This window comes from Jaculus jaculus, chromosome 9 (assembly GCF_020740685.1).
Source record: "Jaculus jaculus isolate mJacJac1 chromosome 9, mJacJac1.mat.Y.cur, whole genome shotgun sequence".
Lineage (NCBI taxonomy): Eukaryota > Metazoa > Chordata > Mammalia > Rodentia > Dipodidae > Jaculus > Jaculus jaculus.
Genome location: NC_059110.1, coordinates 70,762,757 through 70,785,977, shown reverse-complemented (window position 1 = coordinate 70,785,977; position 23,221 = coordinate 70,762,757). Strand labels below are relative to the sequence as shown.

Genomic DNA, 23,221 nt, shown 5'->3' with positions numbered 1-23,221 from the left:
TTAATTATATTATGACAAGGAGAGGTTCTTTCCAGGTTTTGTCATGTTTTCTAAAGGATTCCTGTATCTGCATTGGCATCTCTTTCCCAATTTGGGGGAAGTTTTCTTGTATGATTTTGTTGAAAATGCCTACTGTGCCTTTGGAATGAAATTCTTCTCCTTCTATTATACCCTGAATTCTTATGTTTGATCTTTTCATAGTGTCTTGTATATCTTGAAATTTCCATTCATACTTTCCTATTCGTTTGTCTTTTTTTTTTTTTTTTTTGGACTGTATTAGATTTGCCACGTGTATTTGATATTTTGTCCTCTCCATTCATTCTACTGGTGAAATTCCCTACAGATATATTTTTTTTTATTTCATTGACTGTGGTCTTCATTGCCTGTAATTCTGACTTTTGTTTCTTCATTATTTCCATTTTCTTATTTATGTCTTGTATTGACCTTCTCATATCAGTAAATTGGTTTCCTGTGTCTTCTTTGATTCTTTGGATTTCCTTTTTCATTCCTTTGATTTCCTACCTTGTTTCTTTGAACATATTTATAATCATTCTTTTGAAATTTTTCTCAGGCATTTCCTCTAAATCAGTCTCACTGGAGGTTATTTGTGATGCATTAATACTTTTTGGTGGTTTTATATTGTCTTGATTTTTTTTGTGTTTCTTGTGTTATAATGTACATACTTTAGCATCTTGGATTAATTTAATGCTTGAATTTTCCAATTAGCTGCAGTATTATTAGATATACCAATCAATCTGATGTTGCATATCATCAAGGTAGGAGCTTAAGGTGCTAGTTGTGTCTCTTGAGAGTTTCACAGTATCTACAAAAGTGACCCTGGATGTTGGGTTTGCCTCCTGTGACAGTATTCAAGTAGGCTGAGTGGAACAAAATATAGGCAGATTTTAAAATTTAACTGAACAACATACTCATTGAATGAAAAACAACACAGAGTTTTTATGCAAGAATAAGTATTATGACAACTGACAACCAGATCCTCTAACAAAGTCTCAATCCCTTAGGGTTTGTGTTGCCCCACACCCTTTATCCTGTCACCTAGGAGGTTAAGATTTCTGGTCTGTGGAGGGTTCCAAGTTAGCTTTTTACCATGTGAGACCCTTCCCTGTTCCCTAATGAACAACAAAAGAGGAAACAAAGCCACTATAAATCAGGAAGCCACAAATAACAAGCCCAAAATGTAGCTTATTTAAGAATGGCAAATCTGACCATCCATCACATTCAACGCATAATTTATTCTGGTATGGAAGGTGCAATTAGCACTCCTAATTCAAGCCTATATACCAGGCTTATTTGATGAGTACTGATCTGGTGTAATCCCAGTTACCTTTTGAGATGATTTTGGTCTCAGTTGTGCTGTGCTCCTGTTTGGGTCCCTCTTTGGTGCTCTGTGGGTTCAAGTAGGCTGGCTGCATCGCTGGGTCGCTGCTCTGGTCGCTGGTGCGGGGTACTGTGATCTCTCTTCCCCATGTCTTGATGCTTGCTGGTGCTTGTGCTGGTGGTGGGGGGAGGGGAGGCTGTGGATGGTGGCTCTAGTTCTCTCGCTGGTCCCTGTGATCCTCTATCATGTGATCTGGTCCTCTGTTGGTCGCTGAGGTCCTACCTTCACATTTCTTGAGTTTGCGAGGAGCTCCAGTGTGAGTGTAAAATCCTCTTACCTGGCTTTTCCTATGGCTCAAGCCAAGCCTTGCAGCTGTGGCCCTGCTGACCTGTTGCCAATGCTGGAGCTGCTTCTGGCTGCCTGTGTGGGCTCTGGATGCTATGGATCTCTCCTACTTCTCTGCTGCTGTTTGCAATTTCTTATACCCCTCAGTTTTTAGTAGAAGAGTGTATTTTGCTGTTTTTTTTTTGGGGGGGGGGGCTTTTTCTCCCCTTGGCAGCGTGGTTCCTACGTTGCCATCTTAACTGGAAGACCAAGTAGATGTACTTAAAAAAAAATGTTTAGTGTATTTAGCTTGTAAAGAAGAATTATTATTATTATTAGAGAAAAAAACTCTGTGTGTGTGTGTGTGTGTGTGTGTGTGTGTGTGTGTGAGAGAGAGAGAGAGAGAGAGAGAGAGAGAGAGAGAGAGAGAGAGGGGGAGGGGGACGGAAGAGAGAGAGAGAGACATTTCTAGTAGTATTTTATATAAAAAGTTTAGTTAGGGCTGGAGAGATGGCTTAGCAGTTAAGCACTTGCCTGTGAAGCCTAAAGGACCCCGGTTCGAGGCTCGATTCCCTAGGACCCACGTTAGCCAGATGCACAAGGGGGCACATGTGTCTGGAGTTCATTTGCAGTAGCTGGAAGCCCTGGCGCGCCCATTCCCTCTCTATCTCTCTCTTTCTCTCCCTCTCTCTCTGTCACTCTCAAATAAAGAAATAAAAATGACAAAAAATATTTTAAAAAAGTAAAAAGTTTAGTTAAATTCAGTTTTATAAATATCCTTCAAAGGAATGAACATATATCCTAGTTAAACAAAAGAGAAGCTGTTAAATTTAAGTCACTTTGCACCAGTAATGGTTTATTAACAGAGATGGAATTGCTGGGATGTTGTCAGTGGTAACAAATTGAGTTTTCAGTCTGATGAGGGAAAAGTTCCTCTGTTCCCATTTTCTACTAGTTGTGCTAAAGAAGCTTTTTTGTGTGTATGTGATAATTCTCATATAGAATTTGAAGAAAATACTAAATCTTGATCAGAAATTGCATAGCATAAATCTTAACAAATATTTTAACATTACCTATGGGAAAAAGGAATGATTTTACCAAGTGAAAAAAACTGGAAGAAGCAAGGGTAAAGGAACGGTGAGTGAAAGGGAAAATTCCTTCATATAACTTGAAAACAAAATGAATTTTCTAACTGAAAGACAAACATGCTTAAATTGGATATGCAAATTAAAAAAAATTAACAAGTCTACAAGAATCCCAGACAACATTAAAAATAGAGATAAAGGTGAAAAATTTGTAGATGGTCGTTGTAGATGGTAGTTGTAGATGCACAGACAAGATAATTTCAGTAAAGATCAAATCAAAATTAAATTGAAACATAATCTTTAATAGGAGAATTTGAGATCTGTTATTAGAACAAAATAAATCATTTTGAAATGATGAAGATGTGGTTTTAGAACAAAATATGTTAACATTGTTCATACTTAGCCATACAGATTGGGACTTGATTGAGATTACAAATTGTAGCACCTGGATCCCCTCTAGGAATCTGCTTCCTTTTGTACCATTTGGGTGCTCACCAGCCACCATTCTGATTGGGACATGTTTGGGAGTACAAATAAGTTGTAGCACCTAGAGTCCTTCTAGTAATCTCTCCCTTTTAGCCCATGAAGTGCATGAGGTGCACCATTTTGATTGGGATCTGATTGAGACTGCTGTGTAAGTTATTGCACCTAGATTCCCTTTAGTAATCCTCTTTCCTTTGCCCCACCTATGCACACAACCCACAAATATGATTGGAACTGGTACTTAAATTCCAGCATATGGATTTCCCTGAGGAGTCCTCTTGCCTTTACCTTATAGGTTCAGAAAACCTAACATTACAGCTAGGACTCATGCTGAGTTCCAGAACTTGGATTTCCTTCAGCAGTCCTCCCCTTTTCACTTCTGTCACTGAGGATCTTCCATGTGGGCTAGAACCAGCAGGGTTGCAACTACATTGAGATTGCTTCATCCCATCTATGAAACTATATCAAGTACCTTCAATACTGATTCCACAAAGTCATCAACATGACAGGGGATAACTCAGATTTTTTTAACTCAATATTTATGGTCACAATTCCCCATTTAAAATCCAGACTAATAGGCTGGAGCAGCAAACAGGATCCATTCTTTTATTGCATTCAAGAAACTCTTCACCATCAAAGATAGACACCATCTTTGGGTGAAAGGATGGAAAAAGATATTCTAAGAAAATAGGATAAGGAAACAAGCAGATGTAGCTATTCTAATATCTGACAAACCCAAATCAGAAGAGATAAAGACGGTCATTTCATACACAACAAAGGAACAATCCACACAGAACAGAAACAAACCAACAAGAAGGTATTACATCTTTAAGCATATGCACACTATACACAGGTGCACCTAATTTTTTTTTATTAAGTAGTTTTTTACTCAGCGAATACAGTCAATTTGGTACCATTATTAGGCCCATCCATTACCTACCCCCGCCCCTTGGCCCGTCCTTCTTGAAGTATATGGGTCATGCATTCTGGAGTTAGCCCACAGTTATGGGTAGGATAAATGTCTGCATATCGTGACCCAACATGTGGCTCTGGCATTCTTTTCACCCCTCTTCCACAGAATTTCTCTGAGCCATGTTGGGTTCATTTTTGGTCTGCTTCAGTGATAAGGTGTTGGGGGCCCCTGGGTCTCTGGCTCTCTGATTTGGCAGGAGTGATTTTTCTCTGTGTTGGTCTCCTTCCCCCTTGTGCTGGTACCCAGTTCACCAAGAAAACAGCACTCTTGTTTGTTTCACCAATTGTTCTTAGTTTCATCTGGGGCCCTTTTGAGGTATGATGGGATGGCTCTCTCCTTAGGATCTACATCTATCTGAAAAAGAGAAGCACATTCCCCAACGGAGAGGGAGTTAGCACCAGACAAAACCCTTACGTTGTTATAGAGAATTTAATAGGTGTAGGCCCTCTTGTAGCTCACAATTGGTGGTTGCTTGATAGTGGAGAGTGTGCTTATGTGCGGATATGGTCTTGACTTGTTTCCCAGCTCCAGCTATGGATCCTGTACCACTGAGGGGATCAGTTAGTGGAATCAAGAGCAGTTGGTTTCCCACCATGGCTGTGTGCCACTATTGCACTTGTGTGAGCATCACGACAGGTTATTTGCTGCTAAGTAGGTTAGACCATGAGTTGCTTGGACAGAATTGGTCATTTTCCCCAAGTTGCCCATGTAGCGTCTTTTGGCACTAGATGAGCTGACTGTCTGGGGACTGACTTTCTTCCAGCTTCCAGCCATACCATTCCATTTTACGTGTCAACCACATAAGGTGTCTTCTGCAGTAGGGTCTTACCACTAACCTTTGGTGGGTCATCAAGTACTCTGACAGAAATCTGTCTTTCTTTTATGAAACCTTGTAGGTTTCTCTGATCAAAAGTTCACTGTGGATGATAGCCACATGCTAGTACTGGAAGTTACAGGTCAGTTACCACTAAGAAAAGGAAGAAAGAGATAACTAATATAAAAGAGATAGAGAGAAGAGAGAGAGGGAGAGAGGAAGAGAGAGAGGGGGGCGCTATAGAAGATTAAGGTCAGTCTTCATCATACCCTCTGCAGTGTTTGTGGGTCAGGTGTTCCCTCTAAGGGCTTGGTAAATGTTCAGCCATTTGGTGTGCCTTTTAGAATATAGAATTTTATGGTACCATTGCCATTTGGGTCTAGATTTGTGTTTCCCACACCCTCCCTTCCCTCCCCTCCCTCCCAACCCATCTTGTTATCTAGTCCACAAGAAGCTTGTTGGGTATGTAAGGCATCTTGGGTAGATTCAGGTTAGGTGTTGTAGATAAGTGAGACTATGTGGCGATTTTCTTTCTGTGATTGGGTAAGTTCACTGAGAATGATCTTTTCCAGGTTAAGCCATTTTCCTTCAAATTTCATTGTGTCATTTTTTTCTTACTGCTGTATAGAATTCCATTGTGTAGATATTCCACATCTTAGTTATCCATGCTTCTAGTGATGGACATCTGGGTTGATTCCAACTCTTAGCTATTACGAATTAAGCCGCTACAAACATGGTTGAGCAAATGTGTCTAGCCTGTGGTTTGAAGGTTTTTGGGTAGATGCCCAGTAATGGAGTAACTGGATCTGTTGGTATCTCTATAGTCAGCTTTTTCAGGAGTCTCCAGATTGCTTTCCAAAGTGGTTGTACCATCTTACATTCCCACCAACAGTGGATGAGTGTTCCTACTTCATATCCTCACCAGCATTTATTTTCATTTGATTGTTTGATGTTTGCTATCCTTACTGGGGTAAGGTGGAATCTTGTTGTTTTAAGTTGCATTTCTCTGATGATTAGGGATGATGAACATTTTCTTAAGTGTGTGTTTGACATTTGTTTCTTTCTCTGTGAACTGCCTGTCCAGCTTTTTGCCACATTTTGTGAGTGGGTTGTTGGACTTTTTATTATTTTGTTTTTGAGTTCTTTGTAGATTCTAGATATTAGGCCTCTGTCAGTTGGATAACCCACAACTATTTTCTCCCATTCTGTGGGTATTCTGTTGGCTTTTGTTATTGTATGCTTGTGTGTAAAGAAACTCTTCAGTTTCATGTGATCCCATTGGTTGAGTGACTGTTTGAGATCGTGAGCTACTGGGGTTTTGTTCAGGAAGTCTTTTTACATTCCTGCATCATGGAAAGTACTTCCTATATTTTCTTCCAGTACTAGTCGAGTTTCTGGTCTTATATGGAGGTCTTTGATCCATTTGGACTTGATTGTAGTGCATGGCAAAATGTGTGGATCAAGTTTTAATTTCCTGAATATTGTTGTCCAGTTTGTCCAGCACCATTTGTTGAAGATGCTGTCTTTTTCCTGCCTATATTGTTAGGGCCTTTGTCAAATATCAAGTAGCTATAGTTGCTTGACCAAAGTCCTGGTCCTCAAGTCTATTCAGTTGATCTATACCCATGTTTTTATGCCAGTACCATGCTGTTTTTATTACTATGGCTTTGTAACATAGCTTTAGATCAGGTATGGTGATGTCTCCAGAGGCATTTCTTTTCTAAGGATATATTTGGATATGTGAGGACTTCTGCCTTTCCATATAAAATTTAGATCATTTTTTCTATCTCTGTGAAGAACACCATTTGGATTTAATTGGAATTGCATTAAATCTGTATATTGCCTTTGGTAGGATTGCCATCTTCACAATGTTAGTTCTACCTCTCCAGGAGCATGGGAGGTCTTTCCATTTTTTCAAGTCCTCCTCAATTTCTTTTTTGAGTGTATTTATGTTTTCATTGTATAGATCTTTCACTTCCTTGGTTAACATTATTCCAAGGTTTTTTTTTTTTTGTTATTGCTATTGAAAATGAGACCATGTCTCTTATTTATTTCTCTGTATCTTTGTCATTTGCATATAGAAAGACTACTGATTTTTGTGCATTGATTTTGTATCCTGCTACTTTGCTATAGGAGTTAATTACCTTCAAGAGTTTTGGGATGGAGTCTGTTGGGTCTGTTACATAGACAATCATGTCATCAACGAATAGAGCTAACTTAACTTCTTCCTTTCCAAATTATATCCCTTTATTACCTTCTCCTGTCTAATTGCTTCAGCTAGGACATCCAGTAGTATATTGAAGAGCAGAGGTGAGAGTGGACACCCCTGTCTTGTTCCAGATCTTAATGGGAATACCTCCAGTCTCTCTCCATTAAGAATTATTTGGGCCTTAGGAGCTTTGTATATTTTCTTTATTATGTTAAGATATGAATCATCCATGCCAATTCTCTCCAATGTTTTGATCATGAAGTGATGTTGTATCTTGTCAAAGGCTGTTTCTGCATCTATCAAAATGATCATGTGGTTTTTATGTTTCTGTGGTGTATTACATTGATAGATTTCTCTATGTTGAACCACCCCTGTGTTCCTGGGATAAATCCCACTTGGTCAAAGTGGTAATGCTTTTGATATATTGTTGGACTCGGTTTGTGAGGATTTTGTTCAGGATCTTTGCATCAAAGATCATCAGAGAAATAGGCTGGTTGTTTTCTTGTGGCATCTCTGCCTGGTTTTGGAATTAGGGTCATGCTAGCTTCATAAAAGGTGTTGGGTAGCTTTCCTTGTTCTCCAATTTTGTGGCACAGTTTGAAGAACATTGGTTTGAGTTCTTCCATGCAAATTTGATAGAATTCAGCTGAGAAGCCATCTGGTCCTGGACTCTTCTTTTTGAGGAGGGTTTTTTTGTATTACTTTTTCAATCTCAGTTAGTGTGGTAGGTTCATTTAGGAGATTAATCTGCTCCGAGTTTAGCTTTGATAGATGGTATGAGTCCAGGAATTTATCTATCTCCTCCACATTATCCAGTTTTGTAGAGTAGAGGTTTTTTGAAATAAGTCCTGATGATTCTCCCAATTTCACTTATGTCTGTTGTGATCTGTCCTTTTTCATTTTGAATTTTGTTAATTTGAAGCATCTCTTTTTTTTGCTTGATCAAATTGGCTAGGGGTTTGTCAATCTTGTTTATTTTTTCAATGAACCAGCTCTTTGTTTTGTCATTTGTCTTAATTGTTTTCTTAGTTTCCAATTCATTAATTTCTTCTGTGATTTTAATTATTTCTGTCCTTCTGGAGCTCTTTGGGTTGGATATTTCTTGTTTTTCCAGTGCCTTTAGGTGGATGGTTAGGTTATTGAGTTGGGATCTCTCGTCTTTTTTGTGGGCATTGAGTGCTATGAATTTTCCCCTAAGGACCACCTTCATTGTGTCCCATAAATTTTGGTACGATATGTTCTCATTGTCATTCATTTCTAGAAATTTTGAAATTTCATTTTTTATTTCATCCTCTATCCATTTATTGTTTAAAAGTATGCTGTTCAGTTTCCGGGTGCCATTGGGATTCTTGGTGGGTCCTTTGTTGTTAATTTCTAGTAATATAGCATTGTGATCTCATAGCATGCAAGGAATTATGTCAGTCTTCCTAAATATGTGGAGGCAGGCTTTGTGACCCAGTATATGGTCTAATTTAGAGAATGTTCTATGGGCTGCTGTAAAGAATGTGTAGTCTGTGAATTTGGGATGGAAAGTTATGTAGATGTCTGTTAGGTCTAAGTGATTTGTGTTTTTATTTTTATTTTTTTAATTTTTTTTTAGCTCTCTTACTTCCCTGTTGAGTTTCTGTTTGGATGATCTGACTATTGCTGATAATGGTATGTTGAAGTCCCCAACTATGATGGTATTCATGCTTATTTCTATGTTATTTTAAAGTAGGTTTTGGTTTATAAACTGTGGTGCCTCTGTGTTTGGTGCATGCAGATTTATGATTATAATATCCTCTTGATGGATCATTCCCTTGATAAGTAGGAAGTGGCCTTCTATGTCTTTTTTGATTATTTTTGGTTTGAAGTCTATTTTATCTGATATTAATATAGCTACGCCTGCTTGTTTCTTATTCTCGTTTGCTTGGAATATTGTTTTCTACCCTTTCACCCTGAGAAGGTGTCTGTCTTTAGTGGTAAGGTAGGTTTCTTAAAGACAACCGATTAAGGGGTCTAATGTTTTGATCCATCCTCTTAGCTTGTGTCTCTTGATGTGTGAATTAAGGCCATTGACATTTAGGGTAATGACTGTGAGATTTGATTTGATCCCTGCCATATTGTGATGGTATATGTGGTTTGGTGGTTTCATGGACTTTGAAGTTTTTTGTGCCTTCTCTGAGTTTGGTTATTGTGATCTGGGTCTTATAGGCATTTGAGGTTGATGATTTGTTTCTTTTCTGTGGAGAATTTCCTGAAATACTCCCTGTAGGTTTGGTTTTGTGTTCATATAATTGTAAAGGTGCGTTTTGTCACGAGAAGTTTTTCTTTCACCATCTATTATAAGGGATACTTTTGCTGGGTAGAGTAGTTTGGTTTGGAAGCCATAGATTCTTAGATTTTGCAGTGTTTCATTCCAGGCCCTCCTCACGTTCAGAGTTTCCATTGAGAAGTCTGGAGTAATTCTGATGGGGTTACCTTTAAAAGTGGTGTGCTGTTTTTCCGTAGCTGCTTTTAAGATTTTCTCTTCTTAATGACAGTATGTCTTGGAGAGTTCCTTCTTTGGTCCAGTGTGTTTGGAGTTCTGTTGGCTTCTTGTATCTTGATGGGCCTTTCTTTTAAGAGAATGGGGAAGGTTCGTTTGATTATTTTGTTAACTAAGTTCTTCATGCCTTTGGTCGGAATTCCTTCTCCTTCTGGTGTTCCAATGATACTACTATTTGGACGTTTAAGTATATCCCATAATTACCTCATGTTATGTTCACAGGAACTTTTGAACTTACTGAAATTTTTTAACTCTCCAACTGTTTCTTCCATCTTGTCTTCCAGATCAGAATTTCTATCCTCCACATGGCTGACTCTATTCTTGAGAGCTTCTAGAGAGTTTTGGACTTGTTCAATTAGGTTTGCATTTTCTACTACTTTTCTATGTATTATTTCCTTCCCTCTGTCAAGCTCCCTTTTCATATCATTTTCTGATTTTATTGATGCTTCTTGGTATTCATTGTTGCATTTCTTTATGTCTTCATTTAGTATTTCCAGCTGATATTTGAGGTCTTCTTTTTCTTTCACTGTCCCTCATAACTCTTAACTCTCTTTGAACTCCTTCCATTTTCTTATCTGTTAGTTCTAGTTTAGTGATGGCAGCATCCACATGATTATCGGTCCTTTGTTGCTTTTCTGCAAGTTCTACCAGTAGCTTGTTTGGGTTGCATTGCTCATAGCTTCATTTTAGTGTTCTGATCCTAATGACTCTTATATGTTTTTTTTTTCATATATTTTTGTTCATTTTATTTATTTATTTGAGAGAGAGAGAGAGAGAGAGAGAGAGAGAGAGAGAGAGAGAGAGAGAGGGAGAGAGAATGGGCGTGCCAGGGCTTCCAGCCACTGCAAACGAACTCCAGATGCATGCGCCCCCTTGTGCATCTGGCTAACGTGGGTCCTGGGGAATCGAGCTTTGAACCAGCATTCTTAGGCTTCACAGGCAAGCGTTTAACTGCTAAGCCATTTCTCCAGCCCCTCTTCTATGTTTTGATTAGAGATATTCATTGTAGGACTGGGTGATCTAACTGGATTTTCTTGCATTTGATTTCTCATGTTCTTTCTTTTGCACTGTGGTCTGCCCATTGCAGTGTACGGGCATGTAGGTGGGTGGATCAGCCTGGGCTCAAGCACAATGGGAATCTGAAGCTCTCTGAAGCTGTTTTTAAGCAGCCTGGGCTTTAGCTCTCGCTTGCCAAAGCCACCTGATTTCCTGCCTAGTCGGGCCGCCAAAGTTGCCTGAGCTGTCTCGGGATAATGTACCAAAGCTGCCTGAGCTCGTAGTGGAGGGACACAGAGCACCAAGCACTGAAGGAGCCCAAACTCTGGTATGGCGGAAGACTGGGACCTGGAAGCTGTTTGCACTCCCCTGCAACAGGACAATGGTGGTCGGCCATTGTTGGATACAGGGAGGGGATGGCACCTGAGCTAGTGTTAGTGACAGACCCAGTCTTAGCTCACTTGTGGAGTTGGAAATTGGCCTGGGCTCTTGTGTGCTTGAATGTGCGGTGGCCGGAACAGTAAGTGGGAAAGTGGGTGGAGCAGACTAAACTTCCATAAGCAGAATCGGAGAGGTGGTGGGTGCTGTGTAAATTGATCAAGGGAGCCTGAGCTCTAATGGGCCGGGAGGCATAGTCTGGCCAAGGTCACTCGTGTGCAGGGGTGGCAGGGCGATCATCCCTGTGCAGTGAGGCAAGTGGATGTTTGTTGGCCTGGGACTGTTTTCCTACAGTAAAGTAAATGTGGGAATTTCCTGAAGCTGGGACTCTGGTACTGTGGCCGCTTGGGGGCAGGGTTGGGCTACCCGCCCACCCGCCTGCGAGGGAATCAGGGATTCCTTGATTTTTCCCCTCTGTGCCCTCCCACTGGCAATCTGTTGGAGATTGCTCTCCGTAAAAGACCCAGTGAACCCTTAATGTCTTGCCTTTTTTTCCCCAGGAATGTGCGGCACAGTTAGGCGGTCGCCATCTTGGCTGGAAGAAGGTGCACCTAATTTTATGAAACAAAATCTAGGTACAAAGTCAGAGATAAATACCAACATTATAATAGTGGGTGACTTCAATAATCTATTATCACCAGTAGACAGATTACCCAGGCAGACAATAAACAGAAACTGGAGTTAGGGAAAGTTAGGTAGTAAGTTAGGGAAAGCGGAGTACTTATTCACTGTTGGTGGGAGTGTAAATTGATACAGATACCATGGGAATAAGTATGGAGGTTTCTCAGAAAGCTAAAAACTGATCTACCATATGACCCAGCTCTACCACTCCTGGAAATATTCCCTCAGGACTCTACAATTTACTGTAGAGATACCTGCTGATCCATGTTTATTGCTTTATTGACAATAGCTACCTGGGAAATGAAGTCAGGCTAGATACTCATCAACTGAATCCATAATGAAGATATGATACATAGTGTTTTACTTAGGTGTGAATGATGAAATTAGGAAATTCACATTTAAGTGGATGGAGCGGGAGAATAGTATAGTGAGTAAAGTAACTGGGGTTCAGAAATACAAACACTCCATGTTTCTTTTTCATATATGGATCCTGGCTTTGAATTTTAGATTTGTATGTGAGTTGGATATAAGAGTCAGTCATAGTGGCCAGGAAGCTAGAGAAGAGTCTTGCAAAGAGAGGAAGGAAGTGGGTTTATGGGAGTTGATAGATATGCACGTAGAGGTGCAGAATAATGAAGGTGCAAAGATCTAAGGTGAGGAGAGAGCTAGTGGAAGGATGGATAACAAAAACTAAAGAGGTTATGATTGGCCAGATGGAAATCTACTGGTTTGTTAGCTAATTAAAAAATAATATAACATGGGCCAGAGAGATGGCCTAGCTGTTATGGCACTTGCCTTCAAAGCCAAAGGATCCAGGTTCAATTCCCCAGTACCCATGTAAGCCAGATGCACAAGGTGGTGCATGTGTCTGGAGTTTGTTTACAGTGGATGAAGGCCCCGGTGCACCCATTCTCTCTCCCTGTCTATCATCTATCTATCTATCAATCATCTATCATCATCTATCTATCTGCCTCTTTCTCTAAAATAAGTAAATGAATAACATTAAAAAAATAGAACTTAACAAAGCACAGAGAATTTGGGTAGCTCTTTACTGTTTGAGTGGAGAATGCTATACCCAGAAGCTATATGATGTTATCAGAAAATTCCATGCCAGGGTTGGGATACTGCCCAGTGAGTTTTTTGGTCAGAAAATCTCATGAGCCCTCCCCCCTCAAACAATATAGACAAGTGCCATTGCTCTTAGTTACCTACCAGAACTGGACTGTAAGACCCTATTGCTGAAGATACCACATGCTTTAGTTACAGTACACTGAGAAAAGCCTCCTCCCTGTTGACTAGTGCTGGAAAGTCCTGTGCAGGCTGCTAGGAGAGAAAAGTCATTAACAGTCTTCACCAGCAGTGCACCCTGAGGCTGTATTACTATTCAGTCAGGCAATAGTGGTATGACTGTTATCCAAGTATCCAGATGCTCTCTGGATTTAGTCCTGTTTTGTGGGAGGGAATACTTGCCTGGCACTGAAAACCTAGTCAAAACACCTGTAAGGCCCTAGTTGGGGAAGTTACTACTGTTGTTTGACTAAATGGACATATTGTTCTCATCGAATTGCTCTTTAAATATTTATGTTTATGCCATAGATTAGTGCTGTTCTCACTTTTTTATCAGTAATCCTCCTTTTTGCAAGATGGTGATGATTATTGGGGAATCTCAAAACAAAGTTCTGAGCACTCAAGAAGACATCTCTATTCCACTTGCCAAGTTTCAGAGAACATTGTGGGAAGATGTGACAGAAAGAATGTAAGAGCCAGAGGATGTGAAGGAGTGCTTTGAAATACTGTCTTCTGGATATGAAGTTACTCCTGCATTTATGACCTTACAGTGCCATTTGTTATCTGTACAATATTGGACCCATCAGCCTGTCATGGATGATGGAGGAGGACTCTCCTCCAAACAAAAACTCCCCAAGACATCAGAACAGCAGAGGGAGTAGTTGTAAAAATAAGGGCCCTAGTGGAAGGGGAATGGGAGCGAGGGAACAAAAGAAAAGCAATGAAAGGCTATTATGATTAGAATACGTTATGTACATGTATTAAAATTATGAATAAAAGTACAAAAACAAAGGGAAAAGTTTGTACTCAACAACAGGGTGGAGAAAATGAATGGGAGAAGTATGATCCCAGCTTATCTCTGTGTGACCTGGAAACCTGTATATTCTGAAACACTCCTCTGTTCTAATAAGTTTGGAAAATCCTTCTTGGTTAATTATTTGGTCAGAAGCAGAATTACTCCATGGATGTTGACTTCTTGCTTTCAGTAGACACTTGACTGCATCTCTTTGTTCATTAGGATCCTGTACCAACTGATTCAAAGAGAGATCAACTTTGGTATTTGTTTAGTACCATTCTAGATTGTACAACCCACTTGACTGTATCTGAAGACATCTGTTCTGTTGTCTGATATTTCTTTCTGTACTTTAGGAAACTATGTATACACATATGTTTCCAGGGATTAACATTAATATAACCAGTATTTTATCAAGTAGGTAGTATGTCTGTGTTCCATGTAAGACAGCAGAATTGAGATAATCAATGCTGGCAAACTTGATGGAAGCAGAGAACATTAGTAGATGGTCCATAGGGCATGCAGTGGGGAAGAAGATGGGCTTTGGAATTAAACAGCTTTGAGCATTTCCTAACTGGATGACACACACTAATTATTTAACCTTAGGGTGATTAACACTATTTGTTGTTCAGTTTGGATCACAGTTTTAATGTCTTTTCTAAGAGGACAGTTTTTTTATTGTTATTTTGCTACTATTTAGTATGTCAGGCCAAAATTGTAAATTGAGACTTTCCACTATTCAATTTTTTAAAAATTGTGGTAAAATATACATAGTGTAACACCATTTAACCATTAAAAAAAATGTAAAGCTTGTGGCATTAAGTATGTTTGTATTGTTGGCAACCATCAGCCACTGTTGAAATTAGGTTCGCATTGCTGGTAGAATCCACCCAGCCAAGAGCAGCTTGTGGGAAAAAGAGGTTTATTTTGGCGTATAGGCTCAAGGGGAAGGTCCACAATGGCAGGGGAAAATGGTGGCATGAGCAGAGGGTTGACATCATCCCCTCACCCACATAAGGTGGGCAACAGGAACAGGAGAATGTGCCAAACACTGGCAAGGGAAAGCTGGCTGTTATACACATAAGCTCGCCCCTAACAATACATTGCCTCCAGGAGGTGTTAATTCCCAATTGCCATCAGCTGGGGAGACTTGCCTTCAGAATACCTAAGTTTATGGGGGACACCTGAATGAAACCACTACAACTACCTTCAGTCTCCAAAAGTTTTTCCTTTTACTCAATGCTCTTATTATGCAGTGATGAGTACCTTCCCTTTTCTTTCAATAAAGAACTTAATGAAGATTAACATTTATAAAGTGCCTTATAGCTTACAAAGCATATGTATTTTACATTATTTGTCTTGCTACATTATAAAGCATGTGTTGACACCAAGAGATGGGTTGTCAGTTCTGATTCAGTGAATCTTATATGGCACCTGTGATAGTTTGATTCAGGTGTCCCCCCTAAACTTAGGTGTTTTGAATGCTGGGTTCCCAGCTGATGGAGATTTGGGAATGAACACCTCCAGGAGGCAGTGTATTGTTGGGGTCAGGCTTATGTGTATTATAGCCGATTTCCCCTTGCCAGTGTTTGGCGCACACTCCTGTTGCTATGGTCCACCTTATGTTGGCCAGGGGGTGATGTCCACCCTCTGCTCATGCCATCGTTTCCCTCTGCCATCGTGGAGTTTCCCCTCGAGCCTGTAAGCCAAAATAAACCTCTTTTTCCTAGCAGCTGCTTTTAGTTGGGTGATTTCTACCAGCAATGCGAACTGGACTGCAACAGCACCCAATACCAAATTTGCCTAATGACTTAACAAAAGAAAGCATTAAGTACCGATGGAACATTCTTTGCTTTGGAGGATTCACAGCCTCTCATTCAGAAAGCATCATTTTCTCTGGTAGCAGAACAACTTTTGGCTTTGGATTAGCAGACTGGTTTTGAGTATTGTATGTAAAACCACTGTACAAAGGACATTATTGTGGTGTTAGAACTTCTTCCTATTCTGTGTTCTAATATGCAGCTTATTTGACTACTCTCTTCCATTTTCCAACCATAACTACATAATTCCAGACTTACTTATAAAGAACAATTTTACTTTTATTCCCTTTAAAAATATACATTTATTTGCTGGGGGGGGGGGGGGAGAAAGAGAGGGGGAGAGAATGAGTGTGAGAATGAGAATGTAGAGTGGGCATTCCAGGGCCTTTTAAAACTGCAAATGAACTCCAAACACTTTCTTCACTTTGTGTATTTGGCTTTACATGGCTACCAGGGAATTGAACTTAGGTAATCAGGCTTTAACTGCTGAGCCATCTCTCCAGCACCCCCCCCCCAAGTAAACAATTTTAGATAGTTGAATTCTTTGTTTTGCTGACTACATTGTCTGAGGGACTGTTTGGCATTTTTGTTGTAGTAAATACCCTTCATAGGTTCAGTAGACTACCATTTGAAGAGGTCATCAGTCTGCTTATTAGGACCCCTTATGAGATCTCTTGTTCTTTCCTTATAGTTCAAGAGTGCATTCCATACCTGCTATTGATTTTTTTTACCCATTGTACAAGAGTGATGATTATGTCTATGTAGAAAATGTAAATGTGATAAAACAGTCTCTTAAAGTTTTTGTTCTATAAGTTAGGGAAAGTTTTTTAGCTCATGGTTAGGTAAATGAACAATTACAATGGATATTTGGTGGATGTACCAGTTAAAGGGCTGTCTTCCCTCCCCTTTTCTTCCTCCTCCCACCTAACCATGCTTGTTCTGGGATGTTGGAACTACCTCCTTTTCTGGTAATTGAGCACATCTGGGCTGAGAAGAGTGACTGCCACCTCCCTTTAGCCCCAACCTAAGTCACATCACAAGTCCCCTCCCTTCCAGTACAGTTCCCCATCTTCTCTTCTCAGTAACACTTAAAAAGACCCCTTTCCTTTTCCCTAGTATTCTGGTGCTCTCTCTCTAACATGTCAGATCCTACCAATTTCTCTTGGCATTAAATGAAAGTCTTGGGCCCAAGAAACAGTTTGTTTCTGATTTCCCCTCTATCTTCAAAACCAGGACCTGAAAACTTGGAAGTTTGGTTCATATAGCAGAAAGCCCCTAAGACAAGTAACAGATTTTAAAATAAAAACCTTCCACGAAAGTTATATTTTCAGGGAAGGTTGTTCACTTACTAGGCCAAGAGCATAATGCAAGTCCTTAATATAGAACAGCCACTATCTGTCTTCAAGATTGAATCTCCAAGTAGATTTGTGAACAAATCTAACATTTTTGCTGAGTCTACTTAGATCTTGGGACAGATGACAATTATACAGAAAATAAAGATGTTGAAAAGTCCTAATACTTCATATACTAAAGGTTTCTTTTTTAAATGATATTAAAAGCTATTCTTTTTTTTTTTTTTCTTTTCAAGGTAGGGTCTCATTCTAGCTCAGGCTGACCTGGAATTCACTATGTAGTTTCAGGGTGGCCTCAAACTCACAGCGATCCCCCTACTTCTGCTTCCGAGTACTAGGATTAAAGGCACATGCCACCACACCCGGCTTAAAAGTTATTCTTTGAAAGGATTAAAATTATAGAACTTTAAAACTGCTAGAACCTAGAACTCAATTAATCTGGCTATTTTGTTGTTTAAAATAAGACTTAATATATAGTTAATAGATTTAGAATATTACATTTCTTTGTGATTTTATGTCTCAATACATTTGAACCTAGGTGTCATAACTTAAATATGTATGTTTAATTTTTATCATGTTGATGAAGTTCTCATTGAATATTCTTTCAAATGTTTATTGTATTTACTCATAGAATTGTCTATTGGATTTTGCAACCAGGGTATTTTAAAGATGAATGAAAATAAGTTGGAAGCAAACTCACTGCAACGGAAATTTCCTGAATGGATGTCTATGAACAATAAAGGATGTGCCCTAGAAGAAAAACAGGTATACTATTCACTAGTCATCCTTTCAAATGGGAAATGAAATTTGAATTTGACTGTATAGTGAGTCACCTCTCATATCTCAACTCAAGGGCACTATTTAGGTTAGAGTTTCTATTATGTGCCTGAACCATGACTTAGTTGTTGAATAGGTAAATAGGACTAAATTTTAACTGGGTTTACAAGATGAGAATTTCTTACTCTGTATTTTCTCTTTTTATATTGAGTTAGCATAGTTGGCCTCACTGGTTAGTTCCAGTAATGTTGTAGACATTAGTGTTGGTTTGATTAAATGCAAATTTAATCTGGTAACCAGTCATCAATCAGCAATTTAAGGCAACACTATTAAATCTATAATACTAATATAATTATCAGAAAAATCAGTAAATTAGATGCTTTTATGAAAATAGGATTAGGTACTTGAAAATAGAATGGTTAGGAGAAATTATTTTACAATGAGATGGCTTTGTCTTTGTCATATTGACTTTGCCTTCTTAATGCATAAAGTATTACCTGATAAAACTTAGTTCTATGAATTGAATGGTTCAGTGAATTTTACTATTTCAGTGAAGAGTTATTACTTACTGTGGTCTTTATTTGTGTCCACTTTGAATTTTATTTAACTCAAGGCATGTATTCACAAGAGTGTCTTTGAAGAAGACCTCCCATTCCTAGAATTTACTGGATCTATTGTTTATAGTTACGAAGCCAGTGACTGCTCTTTCCTATCTGAAGATATTTGGTAAGAGATTTAAATTTCATATTATCATTAAATTTGGACCCTTAGAAGAGACGAATTATCTGATAATATTTATAAGAAATACTGAGTAGTAGTTGAGTACAGAGTTTTGAAGTGTATTTCAGAAATATTTCTACATATGGACTATCATTAGGGTTCCCTTCTTCTTTTGAAATAAAAATGAACCCAATTAAATTTTCAGTTTGCCTGTTAGTTCATTAATACCTTTTTGTTTTGGTTGTTACTGTTTTTTTTTTTTAAATTAAATGTTTTATTTATTACTTATTTGTGAGAGAGAGGGAAAGAGGCAGATAGACAGAATGAGAATGGTTGTGCCAGGGCCTCTAGCCACTGCAAATGAACTGCAGAAACATGCACCCCCTTGTGCATCTGGCATACGTGGGTCCTGGAGAATTAAACCTGGGTACTTAGGCTTTGCAGGCAAATGCTTTAACTGCTAAGCCATCTCTCCAGCCCTGGTTGGTATTATTTTGAGGCAGGGTCTTACTCTGCAACCCAGACTGTTCTCCTGAACTCACTATGTAGACCAGGCTGGCCTTGAACTCATGGCAGTCCATCTGCCTCAGCCTTCTGTGGGCTTGGATTACAAGCATGAGCCACCATGCCTGGTAGCTTTTTTTCAATATTTAAAATTTATTTTTCTCTCTCTCTCTCTATGTATTTATGTATGTATGTATGTATGTATGTATGTATGCATGCATGCATGCATGCATGCATATATGTACATGTGTGCCAGGTTCTCTAATTGCACATACTACTTTCTGTGCCTGGCATTATTAACACAGGTGACTGGGGAATTGAACCCTGGACCAGCAAGTGTAATAAGGTCATGTACGTTTAGCTGTGGAGTCATCTTCCCAACCTCAGTTTTTCCATCTCTTTAGATAATTTTTGCTTTTAGTACTTGAGATACAAAATATAGATGAAACTGACTATTCAGTATACTAGGTTTACCAATTAGAAAAAAATGAAAGCATGATTTAATCTCTAGATGCATCTTTGTATCATACTAAAAATAAACATATAGCATATGCTAGGTGTGGTGGTGCATGCCTTTAATCCCAGCACTTGGGAGGTAGAGGTAGGAAGATTGCCATGAGTTCAAGGCCCCTGTGAGATTACATAATGAATTCCAGGTCATCGTGGGCTACAGTGAGACCCTACCTCAAAAAAAATACACATACATATATATTTACGTATTTATGTAATGATATTGAGTAATAGCTATGCTTAGCTGTTTTATTTAGATAGTGACACTTATACCAAGTGATCCTTAAAAAGAACATTCGAAATGACAGTACATGTAATAGTTGCCTTGTTCTAGTTTATTTTTGGCTACCATAACAAAATAACTAAATTAAGTAAGTTATAAAGAAAATAAAATTATTTGTCACAGTTTTGGAGGTTGTGAAGTGCAGGAGAATGGCACTAGCCTCTGGCAGGGACCTTTGTGATGTACCTATAACATTATTGAATGGCAAGTGAACAGAGAGAGGGCAAGAGGGGACTGAACTTAAACCCACTCTGAATGACCAGGCTACTCCCACTGTAAAAATTTTAATCCATTCAGCGCAGTGCCCCAATGATTCAGTCACCCCTTTTAGGTTTCACAATGTTGCATTAGTGTGCACACTTTTTTTTTTTTTTTTTTTTAAGTTTCCTAGGTAGGGTCTTGCTCTACCCCAGGCTGACCTGGAATTCACTATGTAGTCTGGACTCACAGTGATTCTTTTACCTTACCTCCCAAATTCTGGGATTAAATCTGTGTGCTACTACACCTGCTGGGATTAAGTTTTGACATGAGTTTTGGGGCAAATATTCAAGCCATAGTACCTTGTTAAATTGGAACTCTGCAGTAATGCAAATTATGGTACTTGAAGCTTTATTAAATGCTAACATTTCTTTTTTTTTTTTTTAATTAAGTAGAAACTTAGTATGGGCACATCCTGTGTTGGTAACATCATTTCCCTCCTCCCTGCCCCCATGCCACTGAGAGCTTTCCTCAGTGGGGTTGCTGGTGTCCACCATAGGTTATGGGTTATGAGTTGTGAGAGTAGTAGCAGTTAGTTATTGGGGGGAGGTGGTCAATACCTCTGAACATTCCCTCATACTCTGTAGCTCTTACAGTCTTTTTACCCCCTATCCAGCAAAATCCCCTGAGCTGTGGTGGGTGTTTTAAATCTACTTTAGTGTTGATCTCTCTACAGTTTCTGGATCTGCTTTGGTCTGTTTTGAGTATGCTCAGTGTCTGTCTCCACCCGCCTGGAGCAGGTTATGTTGTCAGGCTGGCTGTGGAAGTAGCACTCTTCTCATCTCACCGATTTCTCTGTGGTTTCACCTGGGCTCTAGCTGATGTGGGATGAGTGGTTCATTTCCCGCCAGCGAATCAGCTACCTTTTCTTACCTTGTTGATAGATTTTGGTTGTCCTCAGTTCTTGCTGCTTTCTGAAAAGAAAAACAGATTCTCCAAAAGAGAATGAGATCAGCATAGGTTACAGGGGATAACCATTGTTAATTTAGAGAGATTTTGATGGGAGTAGCCTTTCTTCTGGCCAAAAACTAATGGGAACTTCTTGTTGGTATCTATAGTCTTGGTCTTCACAAGATTCTAACTCAGTTACCAGTTCCAGCTATGGGTTTCTTTTCACGGAGCAGATCTCCTGGCCAATCAGAAAGCCATTGGTTACCCATCTAGGCTAGGTGCCACTATTGCACAGGTCTGTATGTCTTGTCAAACTGGTTCCTTTCATATAGTAGTGTCCCATGCTTGCTTACAACGTTGTTGGCTATATTCCCCCAATGGCTCATGTAGTGCACTTTCCTGCACTATATGGCTCACCATCTGAGAACTGGCTTCTTTCCAGATTCCAGCAGGATCTCTTAATATTCTGTGTTGAGGGATCTCTTAATATTCTGTGTTGGCAGCATGGAGTGTCTTCAGCAATAGGGTCGGTCTTAGCTTTTACCTCAGGATAATCAAGTGGTTTGTCAGAAGCCTGTCCTGTTATGGGGCCCTTGTAGGACTCTGATCAACAACTCAATGTGGGCTGTAACTGATTTCTGGTACTGGGAGTTATAAGCCAGAACCAAATGTTTTAGGGTTAGGCTTCATCCCACCCTTTCCAGGGTCCTTCTTACTAGACAGTCCCCCATATTCCTACATCTAGGAAGAAGGTTTCTATGGTAGTAGTTCATTTTAGATTTAGTTTTGTATCTCCCCTACTCTCCCTTTTCCCCTTTCCCTAAGCCCTTCAGTCTCTATTATCTGTCCGGAGAGTTGCCTGACATGTATGCCTGTAACACAAGCTTCCTGCAACACAAGCTGTTCCAGGTTAGGAAACACAGATGAGGGAGAACATGTGGCATTTTTCATTCTGAGATTGTGTGAGTTCGCTTAGTATGATTTGTTCCAAGTCCATTTTCCTACAAACTTCATTATATCATTTTTCTTTACTGCTAAGTAGAATTCCTTTGGGTTTATGAACCACATCTTCATTATTTATTTGTCAAATGATGGGCATCTGAGTGATTCCAGTTCTTAGTTGTTGTGAATTGAGCAGCTATAAGCATGAGTGAGCAAATATCTCTGCAGTGAGGAGTGGAGCCCTTAGGGCAGATGCCCAGTAGAGGAATGTCTGGGTCAGTTGGTGGCTCTATATTCAGGAGTCTCCTTGTTGATATCCATAGTGGTTGTAAAAGTTTGTACTCCTATTATTAGTGAATGGAGGTTTCTCTTTCCCCACATCCTCACCAACATTTATTATCATTTGACTTTTTAATAATTGTCATCCTGGCAGGAATAAGGTGAAATCTCATGATTGTTTTAATTTGCATTTCCCTGATGGTTAGGGATGTCAAACATTTTCTTAAGTGTGTATTGGCATTTGTATTTATTCCTTAGAGAATTCCCTATTCACTTCTCTGTCCCATTTTTTCAGTGGATTTTTTGATTTTTTTGTTGCTTAGTTTTTGGAGTTCTTTGTAGATTCTAGATATTAGACCTCTGTCGGTGGTATAGTTAGTGTGGAGGGTACAAGTGTACTAGCAGCCCTGGGCTGGTGGCTGATACAAGATCTGTGTTTGGAGGTCCAGAATCTCTTTGGCCCAGAATCCCAGCTTTGCTTTGCCTGTGGAGCTCAGGGGCAATAGCACTTGCTCTTGTTCCCTTACTGTACCCATCTGAGGAGGGTGTGGAGGACTCACTACTTTTCCATGGTGGGTGGTTGCTAGATGTTCCTGTGTTCCCTGTCAGGGGTAGATGTGATGCCCCAAGTAGTCACTGGGAGTGGGGAGAAGTGGAGGTGTGGGGGTGCACAGCTGGCCCATGTAGGGATGTTGGTGTGTCAGGTGACTAAGGGTGGGGACTGCAGCCCAGGCAGGGGTGGAGGTGGGGAATCCATGTGACAGTGTGGGTTGGTGCAGAAGTGTGCATCCTGACTCTCACACTGTGTGTACATGGTCAGTGGGTTGGCCCCATAAGTGAGTTCAAGGGGTGTGGGGAAAGTTGTTGAACCCCCCCTGCATCCCTGGGGTTTCCAAACATGCCTATAAATAGCACTTCCTCACCCAACCTGGGCCAGGCCCCAACACTCGCAATTCTCCCCTGATCTGAGTTCACAGACCCCAGTCAAACTAGCAC

At 39.7% G+C, this 23,221-nt stretch overlaps 1 protein-coding gene across 6 annotated transcripts in view; it reads left to right on the top strand.

Moving 5' to 3' along the window:
- Positions 1-23,221, top strand: part of Wrn (WRN RecQ like helicase) — a 179,887-nt gene that overhangs the window by 20,056 nt on the left and 136,610 nt on the right. For 5 of the 6 annotated variants that reach the window (XM_045158705.1, XM_045158707.1, XM_045158706.1 and 2 more), the window contains exons 2-3: positions 17,719-17,826; positions 18,452-18,564. In XM_045158705.1, coding sequence (XP_045014640.1) covers positions 17,731-17,826; positions 18,452-18,564 — 209 coding nt within the window. In that variant the 5' untranslated portion in view covers positions 17,719-17,730. Of the gene's footprint in view, positions 1-17,692; positions 17,827-18,451; positions 18,565-23,221 lie in introns of all 6 variants that reach the window. The other variant, XM_045158703.1, reaches the window with a different exon arrangement.